This window comes from Pantherophis guttatus, chromosome 3 (assembly GCF_059756535.1).
Source record: "Pantherophis guttatus breed Tessera chromosome 3, ASM5975653v1, whole genome shotgun sequence".
Classification (NCBI taxonomy): domain Eukaryota; kingdom Metazoa; phylum Chordata; class Lepidosauria; order Squamata; family Colubridae; genus Pantherophis; species Pantherophis guttatus.
The window spans coordinates 25120353-25140941 of record NC_142065.1 but is presented as its reverse complement, the minus strand read 5'-3'; the positions used below and the strand labels follow the sequence as shown (position 1 = coordinate 25140941).

Sequence of the window (20589 nt, the reverse complement as noted above, 5' to 3'; positions counted from 1 at the left end):
CCAGTGAGAGCTGAAGAAGCTTCTTGGAAGAGAAGCAAAACGTCTTCAAAGAAAAAAAACCAGAAAGTCCAGTTACCTCTTGAAGAAGCATCTTTGGGAGAAGACAAAACAATAAATATTGTATCATGATTCAGCTTTCCTTGTGTTGCTTTTAGTGACGTACAATTTATAATTGTGGAAGTAACATTTTCCTTCAAAGGACAAGCCTGTAATTTACTTTTTTTTTTCACAGTAAAGCAAAAAGAAATGCTTAAAAAGAAAAGCTCACTGAAAAGCTCTGGTTAATTCTTAACTAGAGACAGAAAAACAATGAAAGTATTAATACACACATTTTCCAAAAACTTAACATATAGCTTGATAAACTTGTCTAATTTCCCTTTTTAAAAGATACATATTGGCTACCATTATCATTACTCTAGGGAAGGTGATAAGATCAATGCTATCACTGTGCTGATAACATTTTCAGGAAATGGTCTGTACCTACTTTGAATAAGTAAATATTAAATAGCATAACAGGTTGTACATTGAAGCTGAAATCAGATGTGCTCATTTATAAGGGCAGGATTCCAGAGAAATGGTAATATTGCCCATACCAGAGCTGGCTGGGTGACTTTCGGATAGTTATTCTATCTCAGCCAGACTGCTTCATAGGATTATGGTGGGGAAAATAGAAGGAAGAAGCATTATATATAATGATGTCATGTTGAGCTATATAAAATATGAGGCAGAAAGTAAATTCAGATCCTACTGATGTATACTTAAAGCTTGCCTATTTTGTGCAAACTTACATTGTTTTACACTTGCTCATATTAAGTGTAATATGCCATTCTGAAACACATTTACCCAGTCAGAAGATATCTTTTGGAGCTTTTTGCACTACTTTTAGTTTTACTATCTTGAACATCAATAAACATTCAGTCCAAACTCTAGATAACTTTTTATATAATTCAAGGACAACATTGAAATTCTATGATCACTGCTTTTAATGTTTAAATTGACACAAAAGTACTGCCCAAAGATGTTTAAAATTAGAATCATATTTACAACCCACTTATCAGGTCCTTAGGAGCCAAGGACTCAGCAGCACAGGGAAACAATGGCCAAAGACTTAATAGTCAGTCATCAACACTCAATCAACAACTAAAAAGTCACACACAACCAGGCACAACATAAATGCAACACATAAAATAGCCCAAAGCACACATTTTGGTATAGAGAGTTCTCTGAGGATGGGCTCCAGCGTAGCGACTAAACCCCTTGGCACAGTGACCAACTGAGATTGGATCCTGCAACATTATTCTGAGAAACATATAATTTCCTTCCTTCATTAGAATCATAGAATTCTAGTACTGGAAGGAACCATTTAGGCCAACAAATTCAAACCCTTGCTTGGTACAAGAATTGAAATTAAACATCCCATCCTAAATTAAAGGCAGAGGTTTTAATGTATGGGTATTAGCTGCATAGCTAGTATCAAATTATTACTGCTACAAAATTTTTCCTAATAGTCAGCCAGAATCTATTTTCCTGTAACTTCTATAAAATTCTATGTAATTTCTGTAAATTCTGTGTGTCGTGCATTATGGAATGAAAAAAACCTTTTTCTATGTGACATCCTTTCAGCTATTTGATGATTATCCTATTCCCCAAATCATCTATCTTTTTGAAGGCTAAACACACTCAGCTCATTCAATCACATTTCACATTTAATTTCTAGTCCCCTGATAATCTTCACTGCCCTTTTGTAAACTTGTTTCAAGTTCTCTGAATCTTTTTTAACATCTCATATAAATAACAAGATACAATATTTGAGACAGGGACTAACAAAAACCTAGCATAATAGAATAGTTATTTCCTGTCAGGTTTCCCCTTCTTATACCTGAGCATTTGATTTTTGCATCCTTAAGCAAATTTTGCACCTATATCTTAAATTTCATTGTTACTTGCAAAATTATCAAGATGGTTTTGAAATCGTTTAGGGTATTGGCTATTCTTCCCAAATTAGATCTTTTGCAAGTCTGAAAAGTATTCTCTCTGCCTCTTAATGAAAATATTTAACAACAGAGGACCAAGAACTGTTCCTTGCAGTAGGCCAATTAGTATCTCTCGGTGATGACCTTTGAGAAGCACTCTTTGAGTATTGTTTCAGAGCCAGTTATTTTTCCGCTCATTCCATCCAGTCCACACTTCAGTACAGTACCTTGCTAATCAGTATGTCATCAGATATTTTTTCAAACACTTTGCTGAATTTTTGGAATTGCCAAGATTTCTCTTGACAAACCCATGCTGGGTTCCATGTTATTAACTAATAGTTTTTATGATGCTTACAGATTGATTTCTTATGTTTTGAAGCTTCACATCAGGTATCGATGTGAGGTATCGATGCTAGACTGACAGCTTTGTTATACTTGCTAGATCTTCCTTTACCTCTTTTTTGAAGACAGAGACAACTTCTGCTCTCCTCCAGTCATCTGGTGTCATCCATTCATCTACACTATTTATAGTGTAAAAATCTATAAATTTTAAGTTGAAAACCAAATAAAAAAGAAAATTTAACCTTTAGCAACTTGCTTTCCAGATGATTTAAACTTAAAAGAAATTACTAGAAATATCAAGTCTTAATTGTTATTGAATTTTTGGGGAAGCTCAAGTATTAGAAAACATAATTGGAAAATGTCTATGTGCCTGATAAAGCTGTCTAAATGTCATGAACAGAAACATTTACACAGTAAAGTGATTAAAAACACAGAAGTTGCACATAGCAGGTATATGAAAAAATCATGTCATAAAAACTAATTTGTGCATTTAATAAAAAAAAAACTAGAATTCTCTACTCAGGATCAATAAGCTGAATGTTTCTTGGAAGCTCAAATAACAGATTAACAGAGTTGGAAGGGACCTTATAGGTCAACTAGTCCAGTGGTCACCAACTAGTGGTCTGTGGGTCACTGGTGGTCCGCAAGAAAATTTTGGTGGTCCACAGAAAAATTATTTGCATTTTTAATATTGCATTAAATCAGGGGTCCTCAAACTATGGCCCCTGGAACTGATATGTGCAATGAACGTTTGTGTTGCTGCAGAGAGTCTCCCCCTTCGAGATCTTTTTGTGGGAGTCAGAGAGGGGCAGAAATTCCAACTTGGGGTCTGCTTCGGCCTCCTGGTGCGGGGCTTTGGGTGAAGGCTGGAGGAAAGCACCGCTGGTGGTAAAGAGCCGGAGGGCCTTGTTCCAGTGGGACTGCATCATGGCCTGGAACTGGTTGACCATCTCAGCCTGCTGAGCCTCCAGGCGCTGGCACCTGGCCTTGCACTACTGCAGGTCTTCCCTCTGCTTGGAAAGCCTATGCTCATTGTCCTCAGTGAGGTACTTCTGCTGAGCCTCCTTCTCGGTCAGATCCAATTTGAACGGAGCTGTTTTGCCAACTCTTTCTCGTGGTGGCTGCTTAGCTCGAACAACTGCTTCCTGTTGGGGCCCTAAGAAGCCCGGGCAGGCAGGCGAGGAGTTGGCCATGCCCATCCAGTCACATGACCACCTAGCCATGCCCCCACAGCAGGTCATTAGGCAGATCATATTCGTGGTCCGCGGGATTTAAAATTATGAATTTAGTGGTCCCTGAGGTCCAAAAGGTTGGTGACCCTTGATCTAGTCCAATCCACCACCCAAGCAGAAGACCCTACACCAGGGGTTTCAAACTCAAGGCCCGGGGGCTGAATCAGGCCTGTGGGATGCTTAGATCTGGCCCATGAGGCCACCCTGGAAACAGCGAAGCATCGGCCCGCGGTGTCTCTGCCAGGGAAAAGAGCTTGTGAGGCCCACATGCAGCCCTCCCGAATTCCGTTTTCCCTGGCAGAGGGTGCAGGAGGTCATCGCAGCTGAAAACGGAGCTCACGAGGGCTGTGTGCGGCCGTTCTGGGCTCTCTTTTTGCTGACAGGGTTGCAGGAGGCCGTCGCAGCCAGAAACAGAGATCGGCAGCCCGTTTTTGCTTGCAGAGTACTCGGGCTGCCAAAGGCACCCCCAAGTGACATTAAGCTGGCCACACCCACACCCACCGCAGCCACACCCACCCCAGCCCTCTGAGGTCTAACAACCCTGATGCAGCCCTCAATGAAATCAAGTTTGACACCCCTGCCCTACACCATTTCTGACAAATGGCAGTCCAACCTCTTCTTGAAAGCCTCCAGTAATGAAGCTCCCACAACTTCCGAAGTCAAGCTGTTCCTCTGCCTATGGCTTCATAAATTATTATTTTCCCACTTTTAAGATGTTCCATTTCCCCTTCATATGTAATGGAGAAGCTATCATAACCAGGACATTTACACAAAACTTAGTTCTGAACAAAAATAAAACAATGGTTAAGAGAAGAGACGCTTTCTATAATTCTGGGGACCATAATTCTGAAACTCCAAACAAACTCCCAATATAACACCAAGGACAAATATGGTTCTATTTTCCTTACCCTTTCTAATATGATTTTAATGTTATAACATATTTAACCAATACTGCTAATAAACTATCTATTATAGCCCCCAATTTTTTACGAATAGTATAAAAATGACTGAATGGTATTATACACTGTATTAGAATTACTTTGCTTAGAGCAGAGGTCCCCAACCCTATGGCCAGTTAGGAACCAAGCCACACAAGTGGAGATGAGCAGCAGACAAGCAAGCAAAACTGAAACCATCCTTCCCCCGTCTTCCATGAAACCAGTCTGTGATGCCAAAAAGGTTGGGGACTGCTGGCTTAGAGCATACCATTTTACAACTGAACTCATTATTACCTCACTTGGTATTCTGTAATCAAAGCAACACTCAGGATTCTTCTACAAAGTACAGTTTGTTTCACATTTTATCATCCCACATAACATAGTTTTATTTGCATTTTTAAACAATTATGAGGTTGTTCATGAGTATGTTAAATTATAAACACTATCAGTCTAATAGAAATTCATGGAAAAAGAAACTTTTTTTGCCTTCTATAATCTACTTTTTAACAGATTACTAGTTTGTACGGGCCTCCAAACTTCTTGGGTACAGAAGCTATCTACTAGCATTCTTTTACGAAGTGCGTGATATGTTCTAAATTAATTTCTGATATATCTAAATATTTCTTTAAAATAGTAAGTGTGCTTTGGAGAGGGGGACTGATATAATTAGATAGAAAAATTTATTTCTGCCTTAATCTGTTCCTTTTACCTCCTACAATGTTCAAAATTATGAAATTCTTATGTTTCAAAAAGAGCCATTCAACTCTTTTTAAGAGATAATACATGTCATTTTCAACTATCAAAACAAACGTTTCATAATAGAACCAAATGAATGCAGGACCAGAATTGGTTTCACATCTGTCTTATATTTGGTAAATAAGTTGACTAGAGCCAAGGAAGTGCAAATGGCTTATCAGACTCTCCAATATATGTTTTGTTTTGTTTTGTTTTTTTGGAGGGGAGGTATGGATAGTGTACCTCCTTTGAATCCTGTCTGGTCTTTTGGCAAAGGTTCCCTAATGCTTACCTGCCTACTATCCACTATCCGACTCTCAGCTGTCTTCGGGAGCGCTTGACTCCACCACAGGAATCCCGGAATGCCTGCAGTTCAACGGGTCCACTAGCAGAGTTTTAGTTATAGCCTCTGCAGACAGTGGACAGGCCCCTGTCAATGGCCAGAGCGAAGCTCTAGCCGACAGGGAAATTCAAATTCCGACAATGCTGATGTCAAATGCTAACTCACAGTAGAAGATCAGAAAGGTAAAGTTGAGAACTAATTCAGCAGAAAATATCCAGGAATGGTGGAGAAAGCTCTCGACATGTCCGTCCAATCTGAAGGACTGAGTCAAAGCTGGGAGCCCCTAGCAACAAGGGCGGGACTTAACAACTCTGACAGACTCAGTCCTTTAAACTGAACAGACGAGTTCATTCCTGGCTGCTGTCTCCACCACTATGGAGAATATGAGAGTGACATGGACTAAGAACCACAATTAGACATCGACCAAATTAACAAGTTCTGTATCAAATGCTGGAGAACTTAGAACAATAACGATAAATGGGCTACTGGAACAAATCATACATGAAAGAGACAAAAAAACTCAGAAGTGATGAAATGCTACTACAACAGTAAACCTAATTGTAGGGGATATTTGAAATATATGAGGGAATTATGGATCAACAGAAGACTCATATCCATACTAACTCAGAAACAGCTAGTTACTCAACTCTTCAACATAGTGAAGAGGAAGCCTTGGGGTCCTTGGTGCTCTCTAAGTTTCATTGTTTTCTTGCAGATATTTTATTACCAAACTTGGTAACATCATTAGTGCTATAAGGAATGGGATTTGCTGTCATTTTATATTCTAGTGGCTTGCCTTGTCAGTGTTAATAGGTTTTCCATAGAGACCCAAGAAAGAATCAGACGAATTATCATATCGCAGACCAGAAGATGAGAACAAAACAAACTACTGAAAAAACTATTCTTCATCCTACCAGCAGCAAAGGTTGACACATTGTTATCATGGACAGATCATAATTTATACAAAAAATGAAAGGATTAGTAGAAGACAAAGAAACATCCAAGTGAACACAAATCCAATGCAAAAACTATAGAGAACTGGATTAAGAGAATTCTCAGCAACCTCACCAAGGAAGGTAAAATCACCAATGACCAGCGGCAGAGGAAAAGTAGTGAACCTCTCTTCCCATGCTTTCATGGATGCCCCAAAATGCACAAGCCAGATGCATCTCTTCGTCCAAATGTATCATTATCATGGACCCCAACCTACAACATCACCAAAGAATTAACCAAAAAGTCTGGATACCTCACAGAGGGAAGCAAATGATCAACAATGTCGTGTCTCCGAAGAATCAAATATGTGACAATAGATAAAGATGAAATCAGAGTCTCACTTGATGTCACAGTACTTTTTACATCCATAGACACAGAATTACCCAAAGAATCCATAACAGCACTACTACACAACACAACAGACCTAACCAAATATATCAAGATTTAAATACCCAGAATCATGGATCTTATCAATCTTTGCCTAACTACGTATTTTCAGTTCGATGGACAACTATATCCAAAAATAAAAGAAACATCCATGGGATCACCACTTTCAGGACTAATAGCAAAGACCATAATGCAATGCATGAAATCAATAGCACTCCCATACATACAACCTAAAGTATGGATCTGGTATGCAGATAACATCTTTGTCATAATAGAAGAACCAACTAGAGAACACACACAAAACTATCAACATCATCTTCAAAGGAATGGAAATTCACAAAGGAAGATGAAAACAACAATACACTACCCTTCCTGGATATCCTTATCAGCAGAGTCAGTGATGGCAAATTAGAAACACAAGTCTATAGTAAAACTAGCCATATCAATCAGGTGCTCCACTACTGCAGGAATCCTGAACATCAGGAAAAAAAATAGATCATCTGCGCAACGTCTTCCGAGAAAATAACCACCTAACTTTTATCAAATTGTACCTGACCAATCAATTCAATATAGCACAACCAATGCAAGCTGTGAAAAAGATAACACTGCCATATATTAAAACCCACTCAGAAACCACCAACTGACTATTACAACCACATGGCATCACCATAGTATGCAAATCAATTAAAGCCCTCCAAAATATCCCAAGTAAACCAAAAGTCTCAGCAGCCCCAGAACAAAAGGAAATCATCTACAACATACAGTGTAAGGAATGCAACAGCCATTATGTAGGACAAACAAGCAGAAACTAGCATAACACATGCAGGAACACCAACTAGCAGCCAGAAGACATGATGAAAACTCCTTAATGTCACAACACATGGACAGACTTAAATATAGTTTTAACTAGAAAACTATGAGCATCCTAGACCTAGACCAAGCCAAGTCCCAAAAATGCTAGAGAATTCCTAGAAACCTGGCACTCAGCCAAATTGGCCATCAACAAGCACATAGAGATAAACAACAAACATACCATTCAAAAAAGACAATAAAAAAAACAAAAAAGAAAACAAAAAAGGCTAAAACACTTCCTTACCAGCAATCAACACCAGAGGAGCAGAAATGAACACCAAAATTAACATTAGACCAACAATCATGAAGCAAACAATACCCCAATCAAGGAACTGCTAAACAAGCTAACAGTAAACAACAGCCTAATTAAGGAACTACCAAAACACTTCCACCAACACTGATAGGGCAAGCCACTAGACAGTCCTCAACTTATGACAATTAAGACCAAAATTTCCACTGCTAAGTGAGTTGTAACCCATTTCAAGACCTTTTTTGCCACAATTGTTAAGCAAATCACTGCAGTTGTTAAATGAGTCATGTGGTCATTTATCAAATTTGGCTTCCCTTTTGACTAATTGCTTGCTGGAAGATCACAAATCGTGATCACATGACCCGAGGACAGTGCAACTGTCATAAATACATGCTAGTTGCCAAGTGCCTGAATTTTAATCACATCGGGATGCTGCAACAACCAAACATGTAAGAAGTCACTTTTTTCAGTGCCATTGTAACTTCAAATGTTCACTAAACAAATGGTTGTAAGTCAAGGATACCTATAAATATGAGAGCAAACTCTCTCTCACTCTCTACTAGCACTGATGTTACCTAGTTTGGTAATGAGACAGCTGTAAGAAAACAATCAAAGAGCACCAAGGACTCACAGTTCAACCCTGAGCTACAAATATTCTCTTCTATTAAACAGGAAGCTGCTCTCACCACTAGAGATAAGCAAACTACACATTATATCCCAGACTCAAGAAGACCTGGAAGAACAACTGGATATGCAGCCAAAAGCTGAAGCTGGAACATCACTGCTACTCCCTCAATTACAGAGCAAAGCAGCTGATTATGGCATAAGACAATGAATAAACTAGCTACAATCAACACTCAAGACCAATTACCTGGGCTCATCAGCAATGTACCATCAGAAAGTACGCCTGAAGATGCCAGTAGAACCCTCACAACAATCCTTACTACCACTATAAACCAATGCAATGAACTGATATATGCTAGAGTTGCTATAATCCTGGGGAGATGTTTGGTTACACAACCAGAAGAACAGCAGAGCATAATCCCCCTGGAAAATGAGACTGAAGATTAAAATCAGGGCAACTTGGAGAGAAGTTAGTCAGCTGGTAGAACTACTACAGAATGGTGTAAAGATTAAGGACAAGCCTTGCTACTGAAAAAAATAGAAGGTCCTGACCCTATCTGAAGCCAGAGATTGCTAAACAAAGGCTCACAGCAGGAGACACACTAGAGAACCAGAGGTTAAGAAGATAAATGCCCTGTTCTCCAAAGAACCTTCCAAGTTGAACTCCCAACTGCAGTGTTACAAAACAGTAACAACCCAAGAGAAACTGAACAGTATTAGAAGAATATATGGGAAAAAGAGAAGACACATATTAACAGTGCAAAGTAGCTGGAAGACCTGAGACAGACCACAGTACTCTCCTAGTACAGGAACCAATCACCATCATAGTGGCAGATATCCAACAGCAAGTCAAAAACAAAGAGTAGAATAGTACCTGGCCTGGACATGATCCACCCTTATTAAAGAAACTGCAACAGCACTGCATGAATGCCTAGCAGCATAGATGAATCACCTGCTAGCAGCAGGATTCCCACCCAAACTGGCAAACACAAAGAAAAACAGTGCTGTTAATGAAAGAACCTTGTAGCAAACACTACTATTCAAATAACCTACCTCACAACATGGAAGGTCCTGGCAGGTTGATTTCAAGCTGTATGCCAGGGGTGTCAAACTCGCATCATCACAGCGGTATCACGTGACATTGTGGCTTTTCCCCTTCGCTAAACTGGGTGTGGCCATGGCCAGCGTGTGATACATCCAGCCCGCAGGCCAGGAGTCTGACACCCCTGCTGTATGCTAAGAGTGAATAAGACATCAACTCGTCTGTGTCAGTGGGGACACTGGGATGTCATTTGGATTAAAGAATTGCAACCAGATGGTATACAAAAGAGGCAATGGAATTAAGGCTGATGGGATGAAACTATCAGCAGGCCACATAGCAAACATTATGTAGCCTGCTGGTAGCTTCAAGTACCTTGGTATCCCACAGTCACAAAGAAGACAGCAACATTCAAGTACCAACAAGGATAAACAATTCCTGAAGAGTCAGTCAACGGGAAGAATAAGATCCACACCATCAACACGCATGCCCTATTGCCCTACGAGCTTTCAGATACCCTGCCTATACAGTGAGCTGGTCAAAGGGAGACATGGATGCTGATGTGAAGACTCACAACCTCCTACAATGTGTGGAGGTTTCCACCTCCCAGAAATTGCACATCAGCCAGAAGATGAGTTGCTAAGAGAATGTCTGCAACAGCAGCAGACATGGGAGGAAGATCAAGCAGAAAAGTGCCATGGGAAGACAAGACAAGACCCTGCATTGCATGTAGGTAGCTGAGGTAGCCAACATTAGCTGAGGTAGGTAGCTGAGGTAGCCAACATTAGGAAACCCTGGACTGGGTTGGACTGAAAGATGCTGAGGCACTGATCATAGCAGCCCAAGAACAGGCAATAAGCACCAGATCCATCGAAGCAGAGATCTACCACACAAAACTGAATCAAAGCTGTAGACTGTACAGAGAAGCCTCAAAGACAGTCCAACACATAGAGATTGTTTATAAGATACAGGCAGGAACAGCATATATTGAAATGGCATAACCAAGTAGCTGACATTGTATACAGGAACATATGTACAGTGTGTGAACTAGAACTCCCAAGTCAGATGGGAGATTCCACAGAAGGTGTGGAGAATAAGAGGGCTACGTTCCTGTGGGACTTCCAAATCCAGATGGACAGATCCAGGCAGGAACCAGGCAATCAACTAGACAGCATGGTAGAAAGAAGCAGCAGCAGAACTGCCAAGTAACAGCAATATTAGGAAGAAAAAGTATGAAAAGCTGGAGAAGTATCAGGGCCTAACGGAGGAACTAGAAAGGACGTGGAAAGTAAAGGTCAAAATGACTCCAAAGCTGGGACAATGGCTCCAACAGGTTCTAGGAACAACATCCAAAGCTCTCTCTCTCCAGAAGTGTGCAGTGCTAGGATACTGCAGAAGACCCTCAAACTTTCAGGCATCTGGTACAGGAACTGAGATTGAGGAAAAGCAAAGTTCAAACCTAAAAGCATTGTGTTGAGCTTTGATATGCAATAAAGGAGTTCCACAAGGATATAAAGCTGCTTTCCTGTGTCCTGTATGAAGCTGTCAATGGGAAATTCTGTAATTAAGGTTTATTTTATAGATCAAAATAATTTTCTTAGAAAACTCAATAAATATAAAGATTTTAAATTTAGAAACAATGTGAAAATATTTTGAAATATCAGAAAAAATTGGAAAAATATAACTGTTATTTTATTTTTGAAGAATGTCATAAATTCAATAAAACTGTTGTTTCTGCCTAAACTATCAAACTATATACTGAGCTGCTTAATACTTTCGCTGATGGCAATGAAAGATGGATATTCAAGATATCCATGCAGATTAGTATTTTAGGATAACTTTTTATTTCTAGATTCACTAGATTTCAGGTGTGTGCTTTCCATCCCACCACAATTTATTTATAATCTGTTTAAATGTCCCTAAAAGATAATGAGGCAAAGAAACATTTCCCAAACAGCTGCACTTTAATATTATTTGCAATACCTTTACTTAGCAAAAAGTAAATATTAAAAGACAACAAGGATTAAAGGATTAAAGGATCAAAGTGCAGCATCTTGATATCTCCTACATTGAATAGTTTTTCTTCCAATTCATTGTAATAATCTTTTTACGGTTTCCTTTAAAATGCAGTTAAGAAAGTAATTGTTTGGGATTGTACATATATGCTATTAAATCTGGTAGACAATACCTATAATACATATATTATAACAAAGAACATTTACTTTGTTTTCTGATACTGTATTATTTTCTTGAGACGGCAGATATAAATGTTTATATTAGTAAACCTTTGCCAAATACAATATGAAGTGACTTGAAATTATATTCACCCCCAAACTTATCTCTGAATTTATCAAGTACAGTAAAAAAAAAAACCTCCAAAGCCTCATATCTTAAGAATGAAACAAATTTTTGCACAAAGACTTTAGAGCTTTGCTAAATAAAAGTTTGCCATACCCTTTTTTCAGATGACATCTAAGTACTGAATGATACAAATGAATCCAACTATCAAAAATGTTTCTAGTGTATATTTTACATAACTAAAATATTATTTATTGGTAAGGAATTGTGGTTTGCTTTTTTAAAAAAACAATGCATTTTTCACAAATAAAATACTGTATGTTAAGGACTACTCTTTACTACAACATCATTATAGTACTTAACATATGGATAAATGAAGAAACACCTATGCTTTTACATAACCTATCTATAAAGAGGAAAAGTTGTAAATGAACTGCCACACTTGACATTTAGATAAGAAATCTAATGATAGAAAACAACCAGACAATACTGGCCATTATGTAGTCTCCGTAATGAAATAACTTATTATCAAAGACAAATACATTTGGGCAAAATCTTTTTTAAATAAAAACAACACTCAACACTGTAAGACCTACTCTTCAATTTTATCTTCAAAATAACTGATGCTTCTACAGTACAAGTAGCAAGCATATAATAAAATGTTTAAAACTGCATTTCATAAAATTGCGATATTATTTTGCTTGTCATAACTGAATAAAGAGCATCTGTGTATAAGCACTCACCTATAACAGTCTCTTACTCATCGGTAGCTATGCTATTTATGCAGGATTCTTAAAATGGCGTCTGACAGCACTGCATTGCCTCATTCCTATACAGAGGCTAAAATGGTAGCAATTTATTCAATAACTATGACCTTTTTTTAAGCAGTAAGATTTTTAAAACAGTTAAATAGCAAAAAGAAAACATTACATGATGATAAAATATCCCCAAATAATAAACTAAAATGCCCAAGACTAATTTATTAAGGAAATCCTTAGATTCTAAGAACTGATTCTTCTTCCAGTTACCCTGCAAAGCCTAATGTATTTTAAGATTAAAAATAACTACTAATCTGGTGAAAGTAAAAGGAACTAAATGCTATATGATAAATTTAAGTCATCCGTTTTTTAAATATATGAAATGTACAATAATGTTCAGAAACATTAGAATTCATCAGGCAATTATGTATCAACACTTGGCTAACAAAATAGCAACACTTCAATCCCTGGAGAAAGTGGAGTGTTTAAATCAAATGTTTTCACAGAAAGGAATTGCACAATACCAAAATATAGCTTGTTTAACAAATCTTTTAGCTTTGTAACCAATTCTTAGCTAGATTCATAAATATTACCTTAAAGCTTCATGTTTTAAATAAATGTATGAAATACTGTAATTCCTAGGGTTGGTTCTTAATATTGTTCATAGTCTGTAGCAAAAGATATTAAAATCTGTGGTATGTAGCACAGCCTGTAGAAGAGATAAAATTCTGAATCCCTCACTCCCAATGGCCAATCTGATTACCTATTATAATTGATACTACTAAATTGTCCCATAATGCTGAGATGCTATGTAGGATTGTAATCTGCCACTCTTCACCCAACATACTCCAGGGCACTGACTATTTACTACTTACTTACATGCCTACAAGGTGGCACCTGCTTTACAATAAGTTGAATTTCTTACCAAGTATAAAACAAATGTAGTCCCTTTATTGAAGAGGTACAAAAATGATATTGAATGGTAGGTGTTAACAAGATTTTATTTCTACACAATACAACATGCATGCATACACACACACACACACACACACACACACAAGTGTCTGTGTACACCAAACACTGCAACCTGGGTTATCTTAACACTAAAGAGAGAACTGATGTGTAAAAAGAAGATTATACAAAATGACGCTAAATTTACAAACAGTATTTGTAGTGAAAATGTGTCAGAATCTTCTAAAACGTTCTTCCAAAATCAACAAAGTGTGTGTGTGTGTGTGTGTGTGTGTGTGTGTGTGTGTGTGTGTCGCAAGCACTCGTATGAGAGAGGGAGGGAGGGAAGGAGAGAGTAGGATATTTGTTTTGAAGGTCACAGCACTGTTTCCTTTTCAAGAGTGGCTAAATACTGTGAAAAACTTTCTAGAAATGCAAGTTATTTTACCCATTTCTATTTGGTTCTCAAATAATCTACACACAGATTGAAAGGCATGTGCATTTTAACTCAACTTTTGTTTTAATGAGTATAAATGTTGCTATCTGTGCTATGTTATTGGAATATTTAATTTAAAAAGAGACTGAGGGCTAAATCATAGCAGTAAATTGAATTTATGCTGACCAAAAAAATAAAAAGGAATATTGTGCCAAAATAATTATTTCAAAGGAGCCTATTTCAGCTGTGTTATTCAGTGAAATTACAATCAATATTCAAATGTTCTAGTTCAATTCTGTTAGGACAGGAGAGTAAGCGTTCATCTAATTATATAGTCACTCTTGGTAAAGGAAACCTGCATCATGTTGCTTAAAGCAGAGTGTGATTCTTTGCATACCATTCTTAAATGTCACATACCATAAGAAATCAAATGTGATTAAGGCATTTGGTAAAAGCATACAAATTATGGAATATTTGAGCTTGGCTCAGTTTCTGTACTGTACTTAAAATGGAACAAAGATGGGAGAAATTTCTGGAAGGCCTTTCTCAGCCTTGCTATAATATCTGTCAATCTTTAACCTATTCTGTTTTTATTGGTCAGGCTTTCAACAGAGCAACACGATTGGGCTGATCCGGAACAACACTGCTGTCTCTCCTTGCCTCAAACATCTTGCTGCAATGCAGACATTTATATTTTGTGAACTAAGAAAGAATTAGCATTCAAATAATTTAAAGGGGTGAACTTCGGGGAATTTATGATGCTGTGTTTCATTATGTGCACAAGGATAGTCCATGCAAATAGGCTTTTCTTTGTCAGCAATAGCTCTGGAGATGCAGATCTTGAGACACATCTTTCTTCAACAAAACCTAAGGGAGCCATTTTAAATCAAGCATTCTGAGTTCAGCTCACTTTTCTCCTGTTTCTTCATAAGACAGTATTTTCTAATGTTAAGATTCCACACCCAGCTGCTAATGTGTAATACACGTCTGCAAATACTGTATGTCTGGCCACAGTTTTGACAACCAAAGCAGTAAAATGTGTTTCTTAGCTATATCTTGGTACCATTTATATATACTAATCAGTTCTATAACAGAGAAAAACTGGGTAAGTAACTCCTCCAGAAACAGATTGCAGGGGGAGGGGAGAGGAAATACAGTGATTAGGCATTTTTAATGATTTGAAGGATTCACTTTAAAACCAGCCACAAACCTGGGATAAAGACAATAGCAAAAGGGATAGTTTATCAAGTCCATGATACCCCTGAATAAGCTGTTACAAGGAATTATTTCTCAAGACTTATTTGTGCCAGAGCACAAGCTGGATTGCTACAAAATGGTACACAAATTGAATATACAGCACAATCTGCAATGTTGTGAGAAAATGTTTACTGCAAAACTGTTAGATGAGACATGCATATAAAATACCTTAGTTTTAGAATTTAAACATCAGTAACTGAAGTGATTCTAAAACTAAATGTCATGCTGGATTATATAAGGTAATAAAAAAAGCATAGAGTAACTGAAGGATAACCATATAACAATGTAATAAGATTACTTTGCTGAAAACTAGCACATTCATCACTCAAAAGCCAGAGGAAGTATGAATTGGGCTTTAATCTGCAAATGCATTAATTAAGAGCCTCTGTGAACAAAGAATAAGCAGAATGTTGTTCTCAGAAGAAAACAGGAAGTTTATATTTCAAGTATAACAGAATATTATGAAAAAATTCAAATTCAAATTGGCACACAGTTTTTAATAGAATTTTGAAAAAAAAAACCAGTAACATTTAGTTTAGTTAATTAGCAAAAGAAAAAAATCCCCTGGATGTATTACATTTATTCTGTTAAAAGCAAAAGATTAAAAACTACTTAAATTGAACAGAGAATAGCAGACAAGTTTACTTACCAAACATTCAAGCAATCATCTCATTTTCCCCAATAAATAAGATACAACAAGCTGGCAGATTTGGGATTGACCAAAAGGAAATTTTTGAAATAATTACGTAGCATCATGCCAAAAACCAGAAAAGCCCCAAAAGAAGAGAAAAAAATGAACATGTAATACTCTCATGAACCACACATGATTTTTTATCACTCCACCTCAGAGAACTCAGCCTGTTACATTGCAAAAGAAAAAAAAGCAGTTAAGAAGTCCATTAGGTTTTTTGTATTACAGAAAAGGTAGATAACAGTTCAAAAAAGTGATGTGTTTAAACAGATAAGGAACTGAAACAGATGCATAGCTATGTCTGATAGTTTCAGACCTAGACGGTAACTATTTCTGAAACCTACAGTAAGAAAAATCATTTTTAAAGAGACAGTTTTAAAGGAATATACTTCTCCCAGAAAAATACACACACCCTGCTTCTACAATCCTCCTGTAAGAAAAAGTATCCATTTTAAGTTAATGTAAAACTGCACAAAAACATGATGCAACAGCACTCCACTACTTAGGCCCAGTATCTGCAATCTGCCATTATCACTATTTATTGCAGGTTCAGTGGCTAAAAATCCTATATTTTATCAAGGGTAACTTAGATTAGCTCTTATTTTTACTGTTTGAAAAGGTAAACTTGCCTGTTCTGCTGTCTGCCATTATCCCTGCTTGTCTCCCTGTAGGGCAGTTAAATGCATCTGCTCCCTAGCTTCCATTTTCTCTTCAGCAGGCATGTGACACAACAGACAATAGTGCAGGCAAACTGCTCAGACACAGAAAGCTGCTTTGGAAGAGCAGTACCTTGAAAAACTCTAAAACCACCATCCCCTTGTGAAGAATATGTATGCAAACGTTTTGCCAGTCTGTAAAATAAAACTATGGCTAATGGCTACTAAACCATGTGACCCAAGAAAGCAATTTTAAACATTTTCAACTTAATAAAGTGCTGTGGGGTGAGTTTTGCGCAACAGATCACAGAGAATCACACTGTTAAGCCACAACTCATAGGTTTCAGAGAAAAAAATGTAAAAAAGTAAAGCTTACCTCTGTGGATGCATTGTTAACACAGTGTTATGTCAATACTTATAAAACATGGAGGACAGGCTCTCAGTACTCAGACAGAAAGGGCTTGGCACTTCAGCTTGATGATCTGTCTCCCTAATAAAAGCTAATCCTGGATTGGCTACTTTGGAAAATCTGAATGTAAAGCTTCAGGGGATTGGCTGAAACACTTCCTGAGCGATTATCTTTGTGCAGCTCTGGCAAGCAGGAGCCATCCTGTGCACAGAGAAGACACAGGCTAAACTAGGCCTGTTTTAGCAAAAGAAACTTAAAAAGAAAGCCATCCGTACACAAATTCCTTGCAGAAAACAGATTTTCAGACAGAACAAAGTGAACATCAAGTGGCTGACTAAACGACTCTCTCAAACCACATCTGTTGCTTTTGCTTGAAGCTTTAATAACCTGCAGGATTTCTCAGGTCACAAAAGCTGTCCTCTAGAAGCAATTCAGAAAGAAAACAAGAATCTCCCGATAGTAAGTGAAAAATGTTTTGAAACAATACACATATGCAGCACAATGCATGCAGTTATGTGCTATAGTTATCTAAGATCTGTTTCTCAAAATGCACATTTGATTCTTCCAAATACATTTATAAGACTGGTGAACTGTGAGAATTCACACTGTGGATTTTAACCCCCTCACGTATGCACTGAATTGAAATGGGAACTCTTTTCCTAATCACTTGCAGTGCTGTCTTCCTAACAGAATAGATGCAGGAAATAGCTACATTTTGCAGAAAATAGTTACATTTTTCAGTAACATGGTATCTGGTGTTTTCACAAATTTCCCTTATCCTTTAGTCTTCTGAAGTTGCCAGTTAAACAACAATCTCGCCTGCTTCTTAGTCTGCTGCAGCTTTATAACCATTAACCCTATCACACTCAGCTCTTTTTAAGAACAGGCCTTATGAAAAGCCGGTTTTCAGTGTGTGGAAAAATACCAGAGCTCTTTTCACACAGGGAAGAACAATGAAGTATAATGTAAAGTTAGCAAATTTCATCTAGTTGTTAAACGAAGATAAGAGAAAAGAAGGAAGGAAGGTAATTTTGAACTGTGGCCATTTCTTAAGCAAAGAGAAACATCGAGATATTTTAGTTCTCTCAAGCACCTCGTATTTCAGCTTATTTACCACAGGCCATGGGATACACTGCTAAGCTTCAGGGGGGAAAAAACATGTACATTTGTGTTGACTTTTGGTTATATTTACAAATACATGTAAAGAAAAACTATAAAGGCAATTAAAATTATAATGTACGTAGAAATGCATGGTAACAAAATGCGAACAGCAATATATAGATGAAGAAACAGACTGAAAGCAAAGTTGGCCACAAACGGTATGAAAAAGTAAAGTTCTGAGTGAATGTCCCAAATGGATATTTATTTATATCCCACCTTTATTATTTTTACAAATAACTCAAACATATCTAACACTTCTTCCTCCTCACATCTGTATTTTTATGAAACTAAACTGTAATATATAACAACAGAGGGAAGGATCCAGTTAAGACTGGGCCTTGAAATCAGTAAGATTACCAACCAAAATAAGGTTCTTAATGCCTTTCTAAAATTCTTGTTTATAACAACAATAAAAGCTAGATAAATTACTCTAAATTTAGTCTACTGTAAATTTCTACAGCAAGTGGTATGCTGAAAGTTCATACACATAGAAGCAAACCTTAGATAGTCTTCATAATCCAATGCAAAGAAATAATAAAAGGTGTGTGTGTGTGTGTGTGTGTGTGTGTGTGTGTGTGTGTGTGTTCATTCCCTGAAATCACAATCATCTTCAGACTTTGCAGATAAATTTTCATACTATTAAGCTGGATGTTCTCTGTCAAAGCGGTTTTTCAGCTAATATACATACATTAAACCCAATGCTAATTTCATACAAAATTTTGCTGTACTTTCTGCTAAGAAATTTCATTTTTCAAATTCCAGTCAGAGACTAGCATTTTCACACTTTTTGTTCTCCTTTTGAAATGCAGCAGGAAGTTGTTCATAATAAAACAGAGTAGGTACAGACCAAAAGCATGAGAAAAACAGAAGGCAAATTCATGGAATCCCATCTATTGTCTGATGAGTATAATAGAAATGGCCCAAATAATAAACTACTTGTGTTAATGTCACAAAGTTAATCTCAGTAAACAAACAAAAACCTGCTACAATTGCAACACCAAAGGCAAAACAGAGGAATCAAGCTGTAATGCTGTTTATCAATGAAATGTTATTCAATGGCACAAACTGCTGAATAATAAAGCACATGATCTAAATTCTGATATTTTGTTTCTAAGAGTTAAAATCAACACCAATAGCTTCATATATTACAGCTTCTAACACACTGCATATTTTAAATTGAAATAATCTAGTATGTTTGAAATATATGTCCACTTTCATGTCTCTTCCATGTCTAATGGCATCTACATACTGACACCATATATGCTAAGTAATCTTAGAATAATCACATGCTAATCCAGTACTTAAAATAACAATACAGATTAAAACCCTCTTTATTTTTTGTTATCAAAAGATTCGTTCCCGTTTTACCAGCATGATGTAGAAAAAAAATGATTAAAAGGCTTTAGGAAATTATTCATGATTTTATATTGATTTTTAAGAGAAGTTTTTTTCCAAAACAGATAGATACTAACTTGCTTTCATGCCTCAGAAGGAATTTGAATCCAGATCTCTGAATTTCATCATTAAATTATATTACTGGCCCCCTCCCCCAAGATTGATTACTTGCCAGTCCAAATGGCAGAACTCCAGTTTTTCCTTTCCCCAGGCTGTTTGAACATGTAGTTTGCTGCATGAAGAAATGAAACCCCACCCATCCACTCTTCCTGAGTCTACTGGCAATGAAGTAGACTGGAATCATGTAAATCATGGTCCAAACAACTTTATGTGTATCATCTTATTCCATTGTCAACTTGCCACACAGAGCTGCTTTCCTTTCAAATTACTACTTTTTAGTGCATGTGTATACTAGTCTGTTGGGGGAAGCTTAGGGATAACTGAACCATTCCTATAAGAGAGGCTGCAAACACAGATTTAAGACAATATTCCTATAAATAGGCAACTATAAAAAGAATTTAATGGTGGGCAATGAGATGAGAGCACAGAGAACTATGATACATTATTGCACCAACTCAGGGAGTAACAGGAAGGAGTGAAGAAATGCGTTTCAGTTTTCCAGTATATTAAACAAATTGTACAGCTTAGAAATACTCCAATACTATTTCATGGTGGACTTGTACTGGTAATACATGACACTTTAGCTTAAAAAGCTAAAAATGAAAAGGCAGAGCACTCTGAAAAATGACGCTTATGAAAAAGATAAAAGAATTTCAACTCCACAAAGCAAAGAAATATAAAGCTAGGTATAAGACTCAGAGCATGTGAGCAGAATGATACCTTTTAACAAAATCCTGCACTGTAATGAA

The 20589-nt window shown here is 37.1% G+C and overlaps 1 protein-coding gene across 11 annotated transcripts in view; it reads right to left on the bottom strand.

The window, feature by feature from the left end:
* Positions 1 to 20589, bottom strand: part of ZMYND8 (zinc finger MYND-type containing 8) — a 98865-nt gene that overhangs the window by 60804 nt on the left and 17472 nt on the right. For 2 of the 11 annotated variants that reach the window (XM_034413835.3, XM_034413843.3), the window contains exon 1: positions 17132 to 17748. The exons of 4 other annotated variants lie outside the window; for them this stretch is intronic. In XM_034413835.3, coding sequence (XP_034269726.2) covers positions 17132 to 17145 — 14 coding nt within the window. In that variant the 5' untranslated portion in view covers positions 17146 to 17748. Of the gene's footprint in view, positions 1 to 12749; positions 12810 to 16057; positions 16253 to 16728; positions 16880 to 17131; positions 17749 to 20589 lie in introns of those variants that run through there. 5 more of the 11 variants (XM_034413842.3, XM_034413840.3, XM_087889141.1 and 2 more) reach the window with 5 other exon arrangements.